This window comes from Budorcas taxicolor, chromosome 11 (assembly GCF_023091745.1).
Source record: "Budorcas taxicolor isolate Tak-1 chromosome 11, Takin1.1, whole genome shotgun sequence".
Lineage (NCBI taxonomy): Eukaryota > Metazoa > Chordata > Mammalia > Artiodactyla > Bovidae > Budorcas > Budorcas taxicolor.
The window spans coordinates 93,739-111,146 of record NC_068920.1 but is presented as its reverse complement, the minus strand read 5'-3'; the positions used below and the strand labels follow the sequence as shown (position 1 = coordinate 111,146).

Sequence of the window (17,408 nt, the reverse complement as noted above, 5' to 3'; positions counted from 1 at the left end):
GAGCTTTGTCTAGAAGCCATGTTTCTTATAGAACTTAGCTCGGGCTAAAACATCATTGACATAGTCGGCCTGTATGTCTGCGGAGGTGGCAATGGCTTCAGTTCCTGACTTGAAGGCTGAGAGACCACCTGAAATGAAACCAGAGGTTCAGGTTGAAAAATTAACTTTCAACAGAAGTAAGCTATGAGCAAATCTCCAAAAGCACAGTCCCAGATCTTCTTTCCCGCTTCCTCCCCTCCTCAGAGGATCTACTTCCTCTAGAGTCACTGAGAAAATTCCAGATTGCTTTCCTTCTGTCTCTCTTTTTCTAGAGGCTTTTGTTTTCTTGCTGCAGAAGTCAGATTTGCTTCTCATTTCTTTACCAATCTTCACTCTGAGAATACTTGTAACATTGTCTCAGTCGTTCAGTAACTCATTTATTCACTCACTCACCCATTCAGTAAATGTTTTTAAGCAACTACTGTGCACCAGGATGGGTGCCACACTGGCTTGCACACTGCACAGTGATGCCCGAGACATACTCATTTCTTTGTAGGGGTATGTGCGCAGTGTGCACGTGTGTGTTACACCCTAGAAGGTTAATCTTCAGTAGTTCCTCATGTGTTTAACATAACCGTGCTCTGCTTGGATGTCTAGAGAAAAAGACCCCTGGTCCTGATCCCTGCCTCCTAGGACCTTGAAATAGAATATAGAAACTGTTTATTCAAAAATCAGGCTGTAAAGTAATGGAAGGAGAGAGGTACTTGCATATGGGTCCGTAGGAGGTGTGGTTGAATGTAAAAGGAGAAGGAACCAGGAAACCTCAGAAAACAATCTGGTTGTTCTGGCCGGGATGACTGGGTATATTATGGTGCCTAGAAACTGTTTATTCAAAAATCAGGCTGTAAAGTGTGAAAGGAGAGAGGTACTTGCATATGATGGGTCCGTAGGAGGTGTGGTTGAATGTAAAAGGAGAAGGAACCAGGGAACCTCAGAAAACAATTGTTTGTTCAGGCCAGGATGACTGGGCATATTATGGTGCCTTCCACAGAGACAGAAAATACGAAGAAAAAGCAAATGTATAATGGGAGGCTAGTGAGTTAATTCGCTTCCCTGTGGCTCAGCTGGTAAAGAACCCACCTGCCAATGCAGGAGATGCAAGAGATGTGGGATCCCTGGGTTGGGAAGATTCCCTGGAGAAGGAAATGGCAACCCTCTCCAGTATTCCTGCCTGGGAAAGCGCGTGGACAGAGGAGCCTGGTGGGCTACAGTCCGTGAGGTCGAAAAGAGTCAGGTACAACTGAGCGAGCAGGCAAAGTGAGTTGATTCGGTCTGGGAGATGCTGAACCTGAGGTGGTCTGTGATCAGCTTAGAAGGCATCTTTCCCTGGACACATCATGGTACTTAAAGCCCTGCTGTCACTGAGGATGCTCACGGGGTGAACATTCATTCCAACAATTCAGAAAGTGGGCAACAGTTTCTTGCACCAGGGGAAAAAAAAACCCATCAGAGAAAGGCAAACATATTCTTTTAAACGATCACACTAGCTCTCAGGGCATCACTCAAGGACCAATGAGAAGTCTTCCCTGGTGGTTCAGTGGTTAGAAATCCCCTGCCAAGCCAGGGGACTTGGGTTTGATCCCTGGTCCTGGAAGATCCCACATGCCATGGGGGCAACTAAGCCTGTGAACCACAACTACCGAGCCTGTGCTCTGGAGCTCCCGAGCCGCAACTGCCGAGCCCACGCGCCGCAGCTGCTGACGCCCGCATGCCTGGAGCCGGTGCCACCCCGCCTCCACAGTGAGAAGCCTCTGCACCGCAACTCGAGAGTAGCCTCCAGTTGCCACAACTGTAGAAAACCCTGCGTGCAGCGACGAAGACCCAGCGCAGCCATAAATAAGTAAATGCGTTTTAAAAAAGGAGAACCAAGGAGAGATGTAAAAGGAACCCCAACGTCTGGCAGAAGGGGAATGGAAGCAGAAAAGAAGACCACTCCAGGGAGCTCAGTGCTTCAGAGAGCGTTCAGGTCCTCCCAGGTCCAGGGCTGCCCTGGTGGACATGGGCCCAGGAATACCCAGGGCACACCCGGCCTTCAGGGCTCCCTCACTCACCGCTCTTCTAAACAAAGCACTACACATCTGGCCTACCTTTGAGGTGCTGAGCCACACTCCAGCTGGGGAATTTTTTCTGGATTGTCTTAATTCTGTCTGTGAGAATCCCAACAGCCTGCAAAAGGTGTTCTTTGCCATCCCAGGTACCAACAGGACGATGAATGTTTTTATCAAGCTAGAAAATTCAGATAAGAATGTCAGCATCTGAATGGAACAAGACAGGTTTCTGTTGTCCTGATTTCTATTCCTTATGTTCAAGGTCATGGGCACCACCTTGCCCCTTTTCTCTGTTTCCACAGAATCAATTCTAAATGCCCTTTCTTTCATAGGAAAGAGAGTCTGAAAAACAAAGTAAGATTTGGGAGAACTGGGTGTGGCATAGTTTTAGTTAAGCACTCAAATATTAACAAATAAATAAAGGAAAAAGTTGTTTTAAAACAAATAATGAGCACCCAAAGTCTAGATATTTGCAGTCAAAAATATCTTTTTTCGAAGTGGGGAGACTGGAAGTCTGGGTTTCTCAGACAATTCAAAATAAAGCCTGGTGGAATTCCCTGGTGGTCCAGTGGTTGGAATTTGGTGACTTTGCTTCTGGGGCCCAGGTTCAATCCCTAGTCAGGGAACAAAGATCCTACAAGCTGTGTGACACAGCCAAAAAATAATTGAGTATGAATTTTTAAATAAATAAATAATAAAAGCCTGGAAGCAAATATTCTGAAAATTTGAGTCCCCTTCCTCCAAACTGCCTAATGAACAATTTGGTTCAAGTAGGACTTTATTATAATGTTTTGATCTACATGGATGAAATTTACTATTTCATGAACCTCAAGTGGATACTGGTAATAGTGCCCTTTTTTTTACATAAGATTTTCTCAGTTTAAGTATATTGCATAGTATTCATTGCAAATTGTAGTTATAACACGTGTAAGATACTCTTTTTAAAAGATGTCAAATAACTGGTATATCTTGATGTGTTACAGAATTACCAGCAAAAGCCATGCAAATACCAGTATTTTAAAGCCTAGGATAAATGCAAATAGTTGCAAATAATCTATCAGGAAGGATGGAGTGGGGCTGATGAAAAGCTTCTGGTTGAGTACCTGCATCAGGCCAAATTTAAGTCCTGTGTGGTCCCAGCCATCCAGCAGGATAGTTCCACCGTGGCTTTCTCTAGAGATGATAGCTGCAATGAGAGCGGGGTCCACGCAGTGCCGCAGTCCAATTTCTTTGATCAGAATTTGGTAAGACTGTAAGGCCTTCAAATCCATCTCAGCAAACATCTCAGAACCACGGATGCCTGCGTCAATAGAAAGTAAACGGTGTTCTCCACTTCATAAGAGAACTCTTTTTCAGTTTAATAAGTAAGCCACAGCTCCTGACTGTAGCCCCTCAGGCTTGGGACAACCATTTTAGGACATTTTTGATCTCTCATTGCATAAACCCAGAAAGGTCCACAGCCCAGATGGATACCACTTCCACTTTCTTTATTGTTCTGTTTTCAGCCACATTTGGTGCAAGAGGGGAGGTCTTGGACATGAAGTCAGCCAACCTAAGTTTGAGTCTGGTTCTGCTGCTACCTAGCCCTGGAACCTTGGGAAGTCCTTCCTCCTTGCTAAGCCTCAGTTGTCTGATCTGTAAATTAGCAAGGTAGGATTAGATTGACCTTGCAGTTGCTTCAAACTCTGACATGCTAATACTGAGACAACGTGAAGAGTCTTCAGAACAGAAGACCAGGAGAGGACATACAGGGAGCCTTGCCCAAGATGCTCATGTTGTAACGTGAAGCAAACCCAGCAACAGATTGAAAACAGAGCCAGAAACGGACGTTTTACTATGTAGAAGTGAACACATCTGGGTCAGGTTTGGAAAGGATGAAGGGAAAACAGAAGAAGTTTGTTAGATGGGTCGGGATTCTGTTTTTCTCTAGTTTTTAATTTTGATAATGCAGCTATAAAAATGAACTTCTCAAAATTAAGCTACTTCCTAAGAAAGACTGAAAACGATGAAAGGAGGCTAGCTAGATGCTTGCATGGCCTTACACTCACCGCAGGCAATCATCCTGGTGTTATCACAGGGGACACCAGGGGTCTCCATGGTCATGATGTCACCGTAGCAGCCATGGTACAGGCGGAAGTGCAGGCGAGGACTCATTGTGTGAGTGAAGGATTGTGAGCCCCAGGAAGCGCCTGTAGGGCACAATGATAATTCGCCTGAAACCTTCGAGGAAATACTGCTCGAGTTGCTCTTATGAGTATTACTAAACCGATGGCAAAGCCATAGGCTTAATCCTCCCAAACCCCTCTCCAAGACCCCAGAATGGCTCACTAGACAGAACAGAACAGAAGATTCCCTCTTCCCACTCTACTCCAACCTTAAAAAAATCGAATACTACCCTTAATTCTAAACTTTGTTCAAAGTATTATGACAATCAGTTCTTATAGGTCTCAAAAACATTTGCTGCAATCTTCATCAGAATGAAAGCTACTGGTAGAGTTTTAAGTAAAAACTTGGAGAAAATTTTTAAGACACCTCCGACACAAGTGCTTCTGGAAATGTAAACATCTGAATTCATAACGGCTTTTGTTTAGGAAGATAAGAAAGAAGAGTATCATTGGCTTAAAGAAAGAAGGTTATCATTCACTTAAAATGGTAATTTGATATCATTTTTCTGTGAAGTTGAGTTTCTAAGTCTAATTAAGAAAATTGGAAATAAAATTTAACTTACCATGAAATTTAAGTTAAATCTATTCTTATTTTTTATTTTGTTATTATGAAGTGAGTTTCTATTTACTGAAGGAGATAAGAAGCTTGTCTATAAGTTGAAAAGTCTCTTCTAGTAGTTGCTAGGATGGCTGAATTGTACCTTAAGACCACAAATTTTTGTTGTAACAAATTATGTTTGTTAAAACATTTGCTGTGAAAACCTGTGTTTCACTTAGTGTTGTGAATGGTGTTTTTAACTAGAGAGGTAGATTTTACCCTTTTCTCATAGATCAGTTCTGGTTAACTAGACAGTATAAATTCTAGAGACTTTCTTAGGATTAGGCACAAAGTCAATGGAACTCTTCCTTGCAAATGTTTAGTCGCTGAATCATGCCTGGCTCTTTTGTGATCCCATGGACTGTAGCCCAACAGGCTCCTCTGTCAATGGGATTTCCCCAGCAAGAATACGGGAGCAGACTGCCATTTCCTTTTCTAGGGGATCTTTCCAACCCAGGGATCAAACCCACATCTCCTGCATCGGTAGGCAGATAGGTTAGGTAATATTTATCTTCAAAGGAAAGCAAAGCAACTCTAAAGATTAACTCTTCACAAGTATGTGATTTTTAAAAAGCAAAACTCATCAAAGCCAATAAAAAATGCAGACATAATCTTCTCTCTCCCATATACAAACAGGCAAAAAAGGAATTAAAAAATGAACCAAAAGGGCAGAGAGTGAAACCATCAGGTAAACTCGGGATGCTGAGAAAGCCTATCTAGATTATAGAAGCAGCATAAACCAGCAAAGCCCTTACATTTCTTTAAGCTGTGTGGATTGCCATGTGAGGCAGAGAACAGGAGCATCGCCTTGACTCCCCTCTTGGCCCTTGGTGTCTGATAGTGTTTGTGCCTACAGGGTGTGTGTGAAATACATATGAGTGAATGAATGGACAGAGTCCCACGACACAGATCACATGTAAAATTGAAGCATGGGTTGTAGAGTAATTGGCCTCCAATTAAAATAAATTAATTAATTTTAAAAACTGAAGCATGGGGTTTGAGAGTGAGGGCGCAGACAGAAAACATACATCCAGAATCTAACCACTTCTCATCACATCTGCTACCACATAGCCAAACCAGCATCGTGGCTGGTCTGGTTTAATGTTCAGCCTCTTAACTGACCTCCCCACTCCACTCTTGAAGTCTATTTTGATCTTATGAATATTTCTATAATAAAATAAATTACATCAAATAGAGAAAAAGACATTCTAAAAAAATGAAAAGCAAAAACTCTATGTGTGCATGCTAAGTCATTTAAGTTATGTCCGCCTCTTTGCAACCCTATGGACTATCACCCGCCAGGGTCCTCTGTCCATGGGATTCTCCAGGCAAGAGCACTGGAGTGGACTGCCATGCCCTCCTCTGAGCATCTTCCCCACCCAGGGATGGAACCTGCATCTCTCGTCCCCTGCATCAGCAGGGGACTTCCACTGGCATATATCTCCCCAAATGCCTTTTTGGGTGCCTTTTAGGCACCGTCATACTGACTGAAAGTGAACTCTTTCTTCTAAACTCCTCCCAGAAAAGAATTTTTTCTATTCGCTCATAGAACTCTTATTTACTGTCTGGAATTGACAGTTTTCTCTTCCTATGTCTTGCCTCACAAAGCACTGTTCCGGAATTTCCCACTGATAACACCTCCACTTGCTTGGCAAGAAAACACTGTTAATTATAGAAATAAGCAGCTGATTCATGGCTGGGCCTGTCAGGAGAGCCCACCCCCAACCCCATGACATATAATCACTACCATTTCTGATTTATGACTGGGCTGGATGGGGCTAGATGTTTTTGTGGACACCTTGGAAACAGTGCTAAATGTCAGTCAAGGACTTACCAATGAGGACAAAAAGGCCCCCAAACAGGGCAAAAGATAGCATGGTAGGCAGTGACGCGTATCTTACAGCACCTGTGCTGATTCAAAAGAGAAACTGGTTAATTTTAAAACTTGAAAGTTTCCCAAAGAAACTAGTTTTGATTTTCTTAAAAAAGTTTCTTTTCAATTCAGTGCCCTTTTTTGTGTCCAAGATATTATTCTCATAGACTCAGTTCATTGGATCACTCTCTATCCTAAGCACCAACTCCCAACTCATTTTAACCAGATTTCATACTGACATGAGCCCATGAACATCTTTTTAAAATTTATTTTTAAATTGGGGTATAATTGCTTTACATTGTTGTTTTGGTTTCTTCTATACAGTGGCCTGAATCAACCATGTTGTTGCTGTTTATTTGCCAACTCTTGCAGCCCTATGGATTGTAGCCCCGCCAGGCTCCTCTGTGGCATTTCCTCTTCCAAGGGATCTTCCTGACTCAGGGATCTAACCTACTTCTCCTGCTTTGGTAGGCAGGTTCTTGACCTCTGAGCACCAAGGAAGTCCAAATCAGTCATCAGGTCAGTTCAATTCAGTCGCTCAGTCATGTCCAACTCTGTGACTCCGTGGACTGCAGCACACCAGGCCTCCCTGTCCATCAACAACTCCCAGAGCTTACTCAAACTCATGTCCATTGAGTCAGTGATGCCATCCAACCATCTCATCCTCTGTCATCCCCTTCTCCTCCCACCTTCAATCTCTCCCAGAATCAGAGTCTTTTCAAATGAGTCAGTTCTTTGCATCAGGTGGCCAAAGTACTGGAGTTTCAGCTTCAGCATCAGTCCTTCCAATGAATATTCAGGACTCATTCCTTTAGGATGGACTGGTTGGATCTCCATGCAGTCCAAGGGACTCTCAAGAGTCTTCTCCAACACCACAGTTCAAAAGCATCAATTCTTTGGTGCTCAGCTTTCTTTATAGTCCAACTCTCACATCCGTACATGACTATTGGAAAAACCACAGCCTTGACTAGACGGACCTTTGTTGGCAAAGTAATGTCTCTGCTTTTTAATATGCTGTCTAGGTTGGTCATAACTTTTCTTCCAAGGCTGCAGTCACCATCTGCATAGGTATACATATATTCCCTTCCCTCTTCAGCCTCCCTCCCACCCTCCTGTTCCACCCCTCTTGATCAGCACAGGAGTCTATGAACAACTACTTACATATGTTACCTACACACACACTCCCGTCCATCTCCAAACAAGGTCACACCACAATTTTGTTCCTATTCTTGTACTAGTCTCCTGAGAAAGTCAAAAGAAACCACTTTTGATAAGAGGAACCTTTGAGATCATGACTCAGAAGAGGTTTGCTGTGCTCCATTTCTTCCTCCGTGGGCTCTATTCTTGGCTTCATTCAAAAAGCAGCTTATGCGTTTTACAAGATATAACAAGGCTAGGACTCCAAACTGTTCTCCATACTGGCTACATTGGGAGATTAGGACTGACATATATACACTGCCATGTGTAACACAGATAGCTAGTGGAAACCTGCTATAGAGCACAAGGAGCTCACTGGCGCTCTGTGACCTACAGGAGTGGGAGAGGGGTGGGGGTAGTTGGGGAGGGAGGCTTAATAGGGAGGGGATATATGTATACTTATAGCTGATATACTTCATTGTACAGCAGAAACTAACACAAGATTGTAAAGCAATTATACTCCAATTAAAAAACAAAAAACACAGTAAAGCTAGGACTAACCTGGTTTGGGACTTTGCAGAAAAAAATCTCTCGTTTCTCTTTGAGAAGGTCTTCTGAACTCAGCGGCAACTTGTCAGGACTTTACACAGTGGTGACCTTGGTCCTATAACAGGTTGGTTAAAGTTCGAAAATCCATTAGCAAATTTCCATCTTCCTGGTTTCAATCCACTGCCTTCAGTGAAGCTCTTGTGCTGTGGAGAAGATTTTAAACACCAGCATGCATACTTGCCTGCCTCTCTCACCTTCATCCTGTACCTCCAATCTGGGAGGAGCTTTATATATGCTTTAAAGCCCTCTCTATAAACCACTGACCTCATTAGGCCTGGTTATAATGGTACTCGGGGCTTAGGTGGCCCTTTTAATAAAAGGATTTAAAAGTATATATTAACCACTATTAATCAATTAATCTAATGAACCCCCAAGTTGTACTGGAGGTATATATTTGGTGGACGGTTTCTGGGTTTCTAAAGTTGTGCTAGGCAAACACCTTCTGAGTGTGAGAACAAGAAACAGATATTTAGCCTTAAAAAGATAAATAAATAGGAAATGCTAGCAGCTGCCACTCTTGGATTGTTTACCTGAAATGCTAAGCCTCCTGCTCTTTGGTCTCCATCCCACGGTCACACGGTCTTTTTGGCTCTTCGCTCCGATTCTGCCTGACAAGCAGATCTAAGAGTGTCTGCCTGCTCCTGAGATGTCAGTGAAAAGCCGGGGACTAGAAACAGGGGTACTGGTTTCCCAAATTTCTGAAAAAATGTGAAAACAAAATTTGGCCAGGGATGAACATTTCTTTGAGGATGGACTCTTTTCATACTGATTTGTAGGAAAAGATGGAGCCCATTGTGCAGCTCCAGAAACAGGAAGTGGAAGGGATGTTCTTTTTTTGCGTCTGTCTGCACTGGGTCTTTGTTGTGGCACTCAGGCCTCTGTTTGGTTTTGGTACAGGGGCTTAGTCGCCCCATAGTTTGTGGGATCTTAGTTCCCTGACCAGGGATGGAACTCACATCCCTTGCCTTGGAAGGCAGATTCTTAACCAGTGGACAACCAGGGAAGTCTTGGGCAAAGTACTTCCCAGAGGGGAGGAGAGTCTGACATGGGTCTTGCCACCAGTGTGAGAAGTTTCTAAGACTGTACACATTCTTTCATTCATCCCCCAGGTGAACAGAGGTGTGAGGGAGACTGGGCAGGAGACAGGGAAGACAGAGGCCCTGAGTCTAGTGTCTTCCAGGCTCCCTGGCAGTGAGCAACCACACCTCCTGGGAAAACTGATCACTGTTCAGCCCACTGCACTAGCTGCTGCCCGGATCCATCTCTGATTTGTAGAATAGTCTGCCCTTCACAGGGCCTTCAGCCTTGCATTCCAGGGAAGAAGGGTGGGGCTGTCCTGACTGATGGTGCTCCTGCCTCAGCCATCAGGAAAATGACTCGTGCAGGCCCTGCTCCACCACTCCTGTCAACGTCGTGGTCAGGGCCACTCTTTACAAAGTGGTTTGGCGTGGGTCCAGCTGCTCCCAGATGGCCCTCGGGAGACCGTGGCACCAGCTCATAGCCTTCCCAGTGCCAGGGCTTCTGTGGGGCTTACCAGCTAGGAGTGAGCAGAAAGATCAAGGAAGGGAGAAGAACAAGTAGAGAAGAGTTAAATTAGGTAAGAGATACTGGGTAGAGACGGAAGCTGTCTCTAGAGAATACAAGAAATCATAAAACACAGGAAGGACTGTTGACTGTGGAGCTGAGTTTGTTCTTCTCCCTGTTTTCAGAGAAGGGGCCGCCAGTCCTTCCAGGTATGAAGGTCTTAATGTCCAAGCCCTCTGCAGTTTAAAAAATGGCTTTCAAACTCACGTGGATTATGAAGCTTTGCCCAAGTTATGAGACTACAAATGAGCATTTATTTGACACCCATTGTCCATTAGGACTGAAGCGACTTAGCAGCAGCAGCAGCAGCAGTCCCTTAGGTTGCTGTGGACATTGTATCGTTTGATCCTCCCAACGACCTTGTGAGGTAGGTATTATCCTTTATTTTAGAGATGAGGAAAATGAGACTCAGAGAAGTTAAGCAACTTATCAAAGGTTACACATGTAGGACATGGCAAAGCTGGGATGTGAACCCAGGACTGTAAAACTCCAAAATCCATGTTCTTCTACTGCATCAGAGGTACTGCCACCATGGTCCAAAGACCCCAGAGAGTGATTTACCCTAACAGGCTCAAATCAACCAGTTTGCACACAAAGCATTATCTGTGGTCTGAGTAAATAATTCCAGTCACAGATATTTACCAGTCATTCAGGTAGATGCTGTTCTACTTTTAAAATACAAATGAGTACGAGTCAACTGTATCCTCAGTGTCCACTTGTCACTGTCTCTTTTCTGCATCAACAGCAACTGCAGCTAACATGCATTGAGCTTGTACAGCAAGCCTAGTAGAATAGTAGTAAGGGGTACAGCCTAGGCCTGAACCCAGATTGGTTGCACTCTAAAGCCTAACTCTTTAAAAAAACAATTATTTTATTGAAGTAGAGTTGATTTACACTGTCATGTTAATTCTGCCATATAGCAAAATGATTCTGTTATACATACATACATACATTCTTTTTCATATTCTTTTCCATTACGGTTTATCACAGGATACTGAATATAATCCCTTGTTCCATACAGTAGGACTTTGTTGTTTACCCATTTTACATAAAATAGTTTGTATCTGTTAACCCCAAACTCCCTACTGCCTGCTTGGCAACCACAAGTTTGCTTTCTATGTCTGTGAAGTCTGTTTCTGTTTCACAGATAAATTTGTATCATTTATTTTATTATTTTTATTACTTTTGGCTGCACAGCTTGTGGGATCTTAGTTCCCCAACCAGGGATTGGACCCACACCCTCAGAAGTGAAAGCTTGGAATCCTAACCTCTGGACCACCAGGGAATTCCCTGCATCATGTTTTAGATTCTATCCATCAGTGATGTATGATGATTTGTCTTTCTCCATCTGACTTCACTTAGTCTGACAATCTCTAGGTTCATCTGTGTTTCTGCACATGGCATCATTTCATTCTTTTTATGGCTGAGTAGTATTCCATTGTATGTATGTACCACATCTGCCTTTCCATTCATGTGTCAATGGACATTTAGGTTGTCTACATGTCATAGCTATTGTAAATAGTGCTACTATGAACACTGGGGTGCATGTATCTTTTCAAATTAGTTTTCTCTGGCTATATCCCCGGAAGTGGAATTGCTGGATCATATGGCAACTCTATTTTTAGTTTTTTGAGGAACCTCCATACTGTTTTCCATAGCAGCTGCACCAATTTACATTCCCTAAAACCTAATTTTTTTAAATTCATTCATTTATTTATTTTGGGTTGTGCTAGGTCTTCATTGCTGCACAGGCTGTCTCTAGTTGTGGCAAGTGGGGGCTACTCTCTGTTGTGGGGCACGGGCTTCTCGTTGCTGTGGCTTCTCTTGCTGCAGAGCACAGGCTTCAGGAACACAGGCTTCAGTAGTTGTGGCTCACGGGCTTACCCGCTCTGCAGCACGTGAAATCTTCCAGACCGTGGATCAGACCCGTGTACTCGGCACTGGCAGGCCGATCCTTATTCACTGTACCACCAGGGAAGTCCTAAAGCCTAATTCTTACCATTGCAATCTACTGACCCAATGGATGATTAAACCCAAGTGCTATCATATGAGGATCTTAGTTGTTGTTCTGTCGCTCAGTCGTGTCTGACTCTGTGACCCTGTGAACTGCAGCACACCAGGCTTCCCTGTCCTCTGCTATCTCCAGGAATCTGCCTAAACTCATGTTCATTGACTCAGTGATGCCATCCGGCTATCTCATCCTCTGTCGTCCCCTTCTCCTCCCTCAATCTTTCCCAGCATCAGGGTCTTTTTCAATGAGTCAGCTCTTCACATCAAGTAACCAAAGTGTTGGAGCTTCTTAGTAATTTTTGGATGATCTTAGTAATTTTTGATATTTTGAAAGGAATTTACTGAATTTACTGAATGATTCTCCATCTCTTCCCAGGGATGCCAAAAATGGCTCTGCACGTGAGTTGTGTTCATGCTGCCAGAAGGGGCTTGCGGGGACCTTGTCACCTGCTATAATCTCCCTCAGTCCCCAGGCTTTCCAAAATAAAAATACACTCTACATGCATGCAAGGTCCTTGCGGTGCAAATGGAACTCTATGACCAGTCCCCTGACCTCATGCCTCTTCCAATCAGTTGTCTGCCTCTCAAACTTCACACGATAGCAATTCTCTAGTAGCCTCTGGCAGAAAGATCCTCAGCCTGGATGTCTAGAGACCCAGCTCCCAGTCTCTGATGCTCCACTAACCAGCTGAGGGTAGCCAACAGTGGAGACTCTACTTTCCCATTTATAGAGTCAAAAAGTTGGATGAGACCAGATGATCAATGAGATCTCCTCTGGCTCCCACCATCTTCTGGAGTTGGTGAGTCAAGTGAGTCTGGATCTAGGAGAGGGAATAAACATGGGAGGTTGAGGAGAAAGTAAGTTGTAATTTTGGAGTTCTTGCAGGAGAAGATAAGCACACACCCTTTTACTTTGCCATCTTGTGGGCCTTTGACTGTGTGGATCACAACAAACTGGATATTTCTCAAAGAGATGGGAATACCAGACCACCTGAGACCTCCTGAGAAATCTGTATGCAGGTTAAGAAGCAACAGTTAGAACTGGACATGAAACAACAGACTGCTTCCAAATAGGGAAAGGAGTACGTCAAGGCTGTATATTGTCACCCTGCTTATTTAACTTCTATGCAGAGTACATCATGTGAAATGCCGGACTGGATGAAGCACAAGCTGGAATCAAGATTGCCGGGAGAAATAGCAATAACCTCAGATATGCAAATAACACCACCTTTATGTCAGACAGAGAAGAAGAACTAAAGAGCCTCTTGATGAAAGTGAAAGAAGAGAGTGAAAAAGCTGGCTTAACACTCAACATTCAGAAAACTAAGATCATGGCATCCAGTCTTATAACTTCATGACAAATAGATGGGGAAACAATGGAAACAGTGAGAGACTTTATTTTCTTGGGCTCCAAAATCACTGCAGATGGTGACTGCAGCCATGAAATTAAAAGACGCTTGCTCCTTGGAAGAAAAGTTATGACCAACCTAGATGGCGTTTTAAAAAGCAGAGACATTATTTTGCCAACAAAGATCCGTCTAGTCAAGGCTATGGTTTTTCCAGTAGTCATGTATGGATGTGAGAGCTGGACTATCAACAAAGCTGAGTGCCAAAGAATTGATGCTTTTGAACTGTGGTGTTGGAGAAGACTCTTGAGAGTCCCTTGGACTGCATGGAGATCCAACCAGTCCATCCTAAAGGAAATCAGTCCTGAATGTTCATTGGAAGGACTGATGCTGAAGCTGAAACTCCAGTACTTTGGCCACCTGATGCGAAGAACTGACTCATTGGAAACGACCCTGATGCTGGGAAAGATAGAAGGGGATGACAGAGGATGAAATGGTTGGATGGCATCACCAACTCGATGGACATGAGTTTGAGCAAGCTCGGGGAATGGGTGATGGACAGGGAAGCCTGGCGTGGTGCAGTCCATGGAGTCGCAAAGAGTCGGACACGACTGAGTGACTGAGCAAGTGAACTGAACTGAACTGAGGAGAAAGGTATGGAAACTTGGACTGCATTTCTGTTCTCATCAAAATGACAAGTGCCATGCAACTCATCCTGTGTTTAAGGTGGCTTTCAAAGTGAATTTTCTCTGATTTTCCTCTCTACCTTGCAGTTAGTCAATAGTAGAAGGTGTTGCAATGGTAAAGAATCTTCCTGCCAATGGAGGAGACAAGGGTTCAAGCCCTGGGTCAGGAAGATCCCCTGGAGGAAGAAATGGCAACCCACTGCAGTATTCTTGCCTGGAAAATTCCATGGACAGAGGAGCCTGGTGGTCCATAGAGTCACAAAGAGTCAGACACGAACAAGCAACTGGGCACACACACACAAAGACCTTTATCATATATAAATCCAGAATTTAAATGTAAGACCCTGTTCATCAACCATTTTCATATGGACAAGGAAAATATAAAAAGAAGTGTCGTTTGCTGGCTTCCTTGTTAGTCTCAGCCATAATTATGGATTTCCCTGTCAGGCTGGGTGACTAAGAGCAGGTATGAGCACTGCTAATGAGGTTTTTAAACTGCATGTGTCAAGTGGCTCAAAATTTCCCAAATAATGTAAATAGCTGACAAATACAGTAAATTGAAAAATCAAGCTTCTCTTTTAAAAGATCATAATTGTCAGGAGACTTCAATCCAGGTTCTGGTCACTGTCTCTCACAGTGTGGGGCTCAGTGGAGGCCGCAGTCTGTCATAGTGCCTGTCACTGTGATGTCTGGGTCTGAGACAAGAGTCAGAGGCTTCGAGCAAGTCCATTGAATATTCCAATTTTCTTTCCTGCTGCCTCTCTCCTTCCTGACCCCAGTTTCCTCCTTCTCCTTGGGCTAATCTGATAACGGAATTGTAGTCACGATGACAGCAAGTATATAGTCATAGCATTTTCAGGTACGATTTAATTTTTAACCAGGGCTCTTAATACCTAAATTTTGTTTTCTCAAAATGAAAAATGACCCAGTCTGAGGTGAGTCCCCCACCTCCAGGATCTAATGCCTGATGATCTGAGGTGGAGCTGATATAATAGTAATAGAAATAAAGTGTATAATAAATGTAATGCACTTGAATCATCCTGAAGTCCATCCATACCCCCCACCCCATCCTAGTCCTTGGGAAAAAAATGTCTTCCATGAAACCCGTCCTTGGTGCCAAAGGTTGGGGACTGCTGTGCTAGGGGACACCAGAGCACAGAGGTGACACGCATCATTGCAAAGGGGGTATTATTTTTATAGTAAAGCACATACATTTAAAAATCCACACCTTTATTGTGGAGAAAAATGTGCAACCTTCATGAATGTTTAAGATAGAGCATCAAATTTAAAATCTTTCTCTTTCTGCTCCTTCTTGTGACTCTGCTCAGATACTCTTTCCTCCAGGGCGGCCTCTGTGTGCCTCTGCCATTGACAGACCTTCAAGGGAAAAGCTTAAGGAGTATGTCCTCCTAGTTAGGAGAAGGAGATGAATGATGCTGGGATGTGAAGCACTGTGTGTGTCCAGAAGTCAGTACTGGTGGGTGTTCCTTGAGGGAGTCCTCAAATCACACCCGGGAAAGAAAGAGCCATGTCGCATCCTTGGGAGGTAAAGCAGGCCAGCATCGCACGCTCCCCTGGTTCCCTCTGCCTCTTCATCTCCACTCACCTCCCTCCCAGAACCGGTCTGTAGTTATAGACACAGGTTTGATTCCATCGTGCTGCCATTTGTGAATGCCAGCCATGGTCCTCCATTCTTTGTTGTTTTTAATAATTGTATTTGTTTGTTTATTTTTGGCCGTGCTGGGACTTGTTTCCATATGGGCTTTCACTAGTTTCAGCAAGCGGGGGCTACTCTTTGTTGTAGTGCGCGGGCTTTTCATTGCAGTGGCTTTTCTTGCTGTGGAGTGTGGGTTCTAGGGCAGGCTTCAGTAGTGGCAGCCCTGGAGCACAGGCTCCATAGTTGTGGCTCACTGGCTTAGTTTCTCCATGGCATGTGGGCTCTTCCCAGCACAGGACTTAAACCCATGTCTCCTATGTCGGCAGGCGGAGTTTATACCCCTGAGCCACCAGGGAAGCCCCACGGTGCTCCATCCTTAAGAACAGCCAAGGTTGATTATCATGTGTCACTCCTTTAACCTCTATGGGCCTTAGTTGGCCTCATCTGTAAAATGGGCATGATAATGACGCCCTATAACTTTGTTTTGAAGATAAAAATAAATTATATATGTGAAAACATCTTGTAAACTGCAACGCTTCCCACAGATTCCAGTTATTATGATGGGGTTGTCCTCACATCCTGATGGGTTAGCTGGTTGTTGATTTATTCATTTGCTCGTTTATTTATCCATGAAGCTTCAGGAGCAATAGTGAAGAATTGGCTTATAGGACAGGAAGTAACAAATAAAGCCTTTTTTTCCTCCAGGAAGGAATTATGGCAGGACAAGCAAGGGCTGTTGCTGGGATTCTGCAGCCTGCCTAGTGAGATTGGAGGAGAAGAGAAATAGCCAGGCCTCTACTACATGGCTTCAAAACCTATGGAATGAAGGGACTGCCTGAACACCCGTGGCAAAGGCACTTTGGTAACAGAAGCTGGGGGGAAGGCAGAAGTGGAGCCTTTCGATCCCATTTTATTAAAAAGTTCAATTTAATCTCAAGATATTTTCGTGCCTGGCTTGAGCTGCTGAATGTTTTTCTTGCTTGAGGTTTAATCCACTATATGCTGGGGCTTCCCAGTTAGCACTAGTGGTAAAGAACCCACCTGCTAATATAAGAAACATAAGGGACTCAGGTTCGATCCCTGGTTTGGGAAGATCCTCTGGAGAAGGACATGGTAACCCACTCCAGTATTCTGCCTAGAGAATCCCACAGACAGAGGAGCCTGGCGGGCTCCATGGGGTCACAAAGAGTCGGACACGACTGAAGCAACTGAGCAGGAAGGCACCACGATATGGTAGGTAAACTGCCATATCCTTCTAAAGACACACTTATACGGCCTTCCAGGGTCAGATATGTGACCAACATTTCGGAAAGGAAGATATACAAATGGTCAAGAAGCTCATGAAGAAGGTGCTCAACATCATTAGACATCAGGAAATTGTTACAAATTAAAACCACAATGAGAAAGCATTTCAGACTCTCTGAAAAGACTAAAATCAAGCACTGGCTGTGTCCGATGTCGGTGACAACATAAAGCAAATAGAATTTCATACATTTGGACTGTAAAATGGTATCATTTCTTTGGAGAGTTGTGTAGCAGTTTTTAATGAAATTAAACACGCATCTGCTCCATGACCCAGCCATTTCATTCTGCAGTGTTTATTCAAGAGAAATGAAAACAAATGTCTCCCGAAGACTTGTACAAGAATGTTCATTG

The 17,408-nt window shown here is 43.8% G+C and overlaps 1 protein-coding gene across 1 annotated transcript; it reads right to left on the bottom strand.

Moving 5' to 3' along the window:
* Positions 1 to 9: 9 nt before the first annotated feature.
* Positions 10 to 6,727, bottom strand: LOC128056759 (lysozyme g-like protein 2). The gene is made up of 5 exons (XM_052649566.1): positions 6,685 to 6,727; positions 4,136 to 4,276; positions 3,191 to 3,387; positions 2,127 to 2,265; positions 10 to 128 (listed from the first exon to the last, which is right to left on the bottom strand). Exons 1-5 carry the CDS (start codon positions 6,725 to 6,727, stop codon positions 10 to 12), a joined length of 639 nt encoding a protein of 212 aa, XP_052505526.1.
* Between the last annotated feature and the right edge of the window lie 10,681 nt (positions 6,728 to 17,408).

Coding starts and splice junctions, on each gene's coding strand:
- LOC128056759 (XM_052649566.1), bottom strand. CDS start 6,727: ATGCTATCTTTTGCCCTGTTTGGGGGCCTTTTTGTCCTCATTG. Junction 4,277..6,684: donor GGGCCTTTTTGTCCTCATTG/GTAAGTCCTTGA, acceptor TGTGCCCTACAG/GCGCTTCCTGGGGCTCACAA. Junction 129..2,126: donor TGTGGCTCAGCACCTCAAAG/GTAGGCCAGATG, acceptor GTTTCATTTCAG/GTGGTCTCTCAGCCTTCAAG.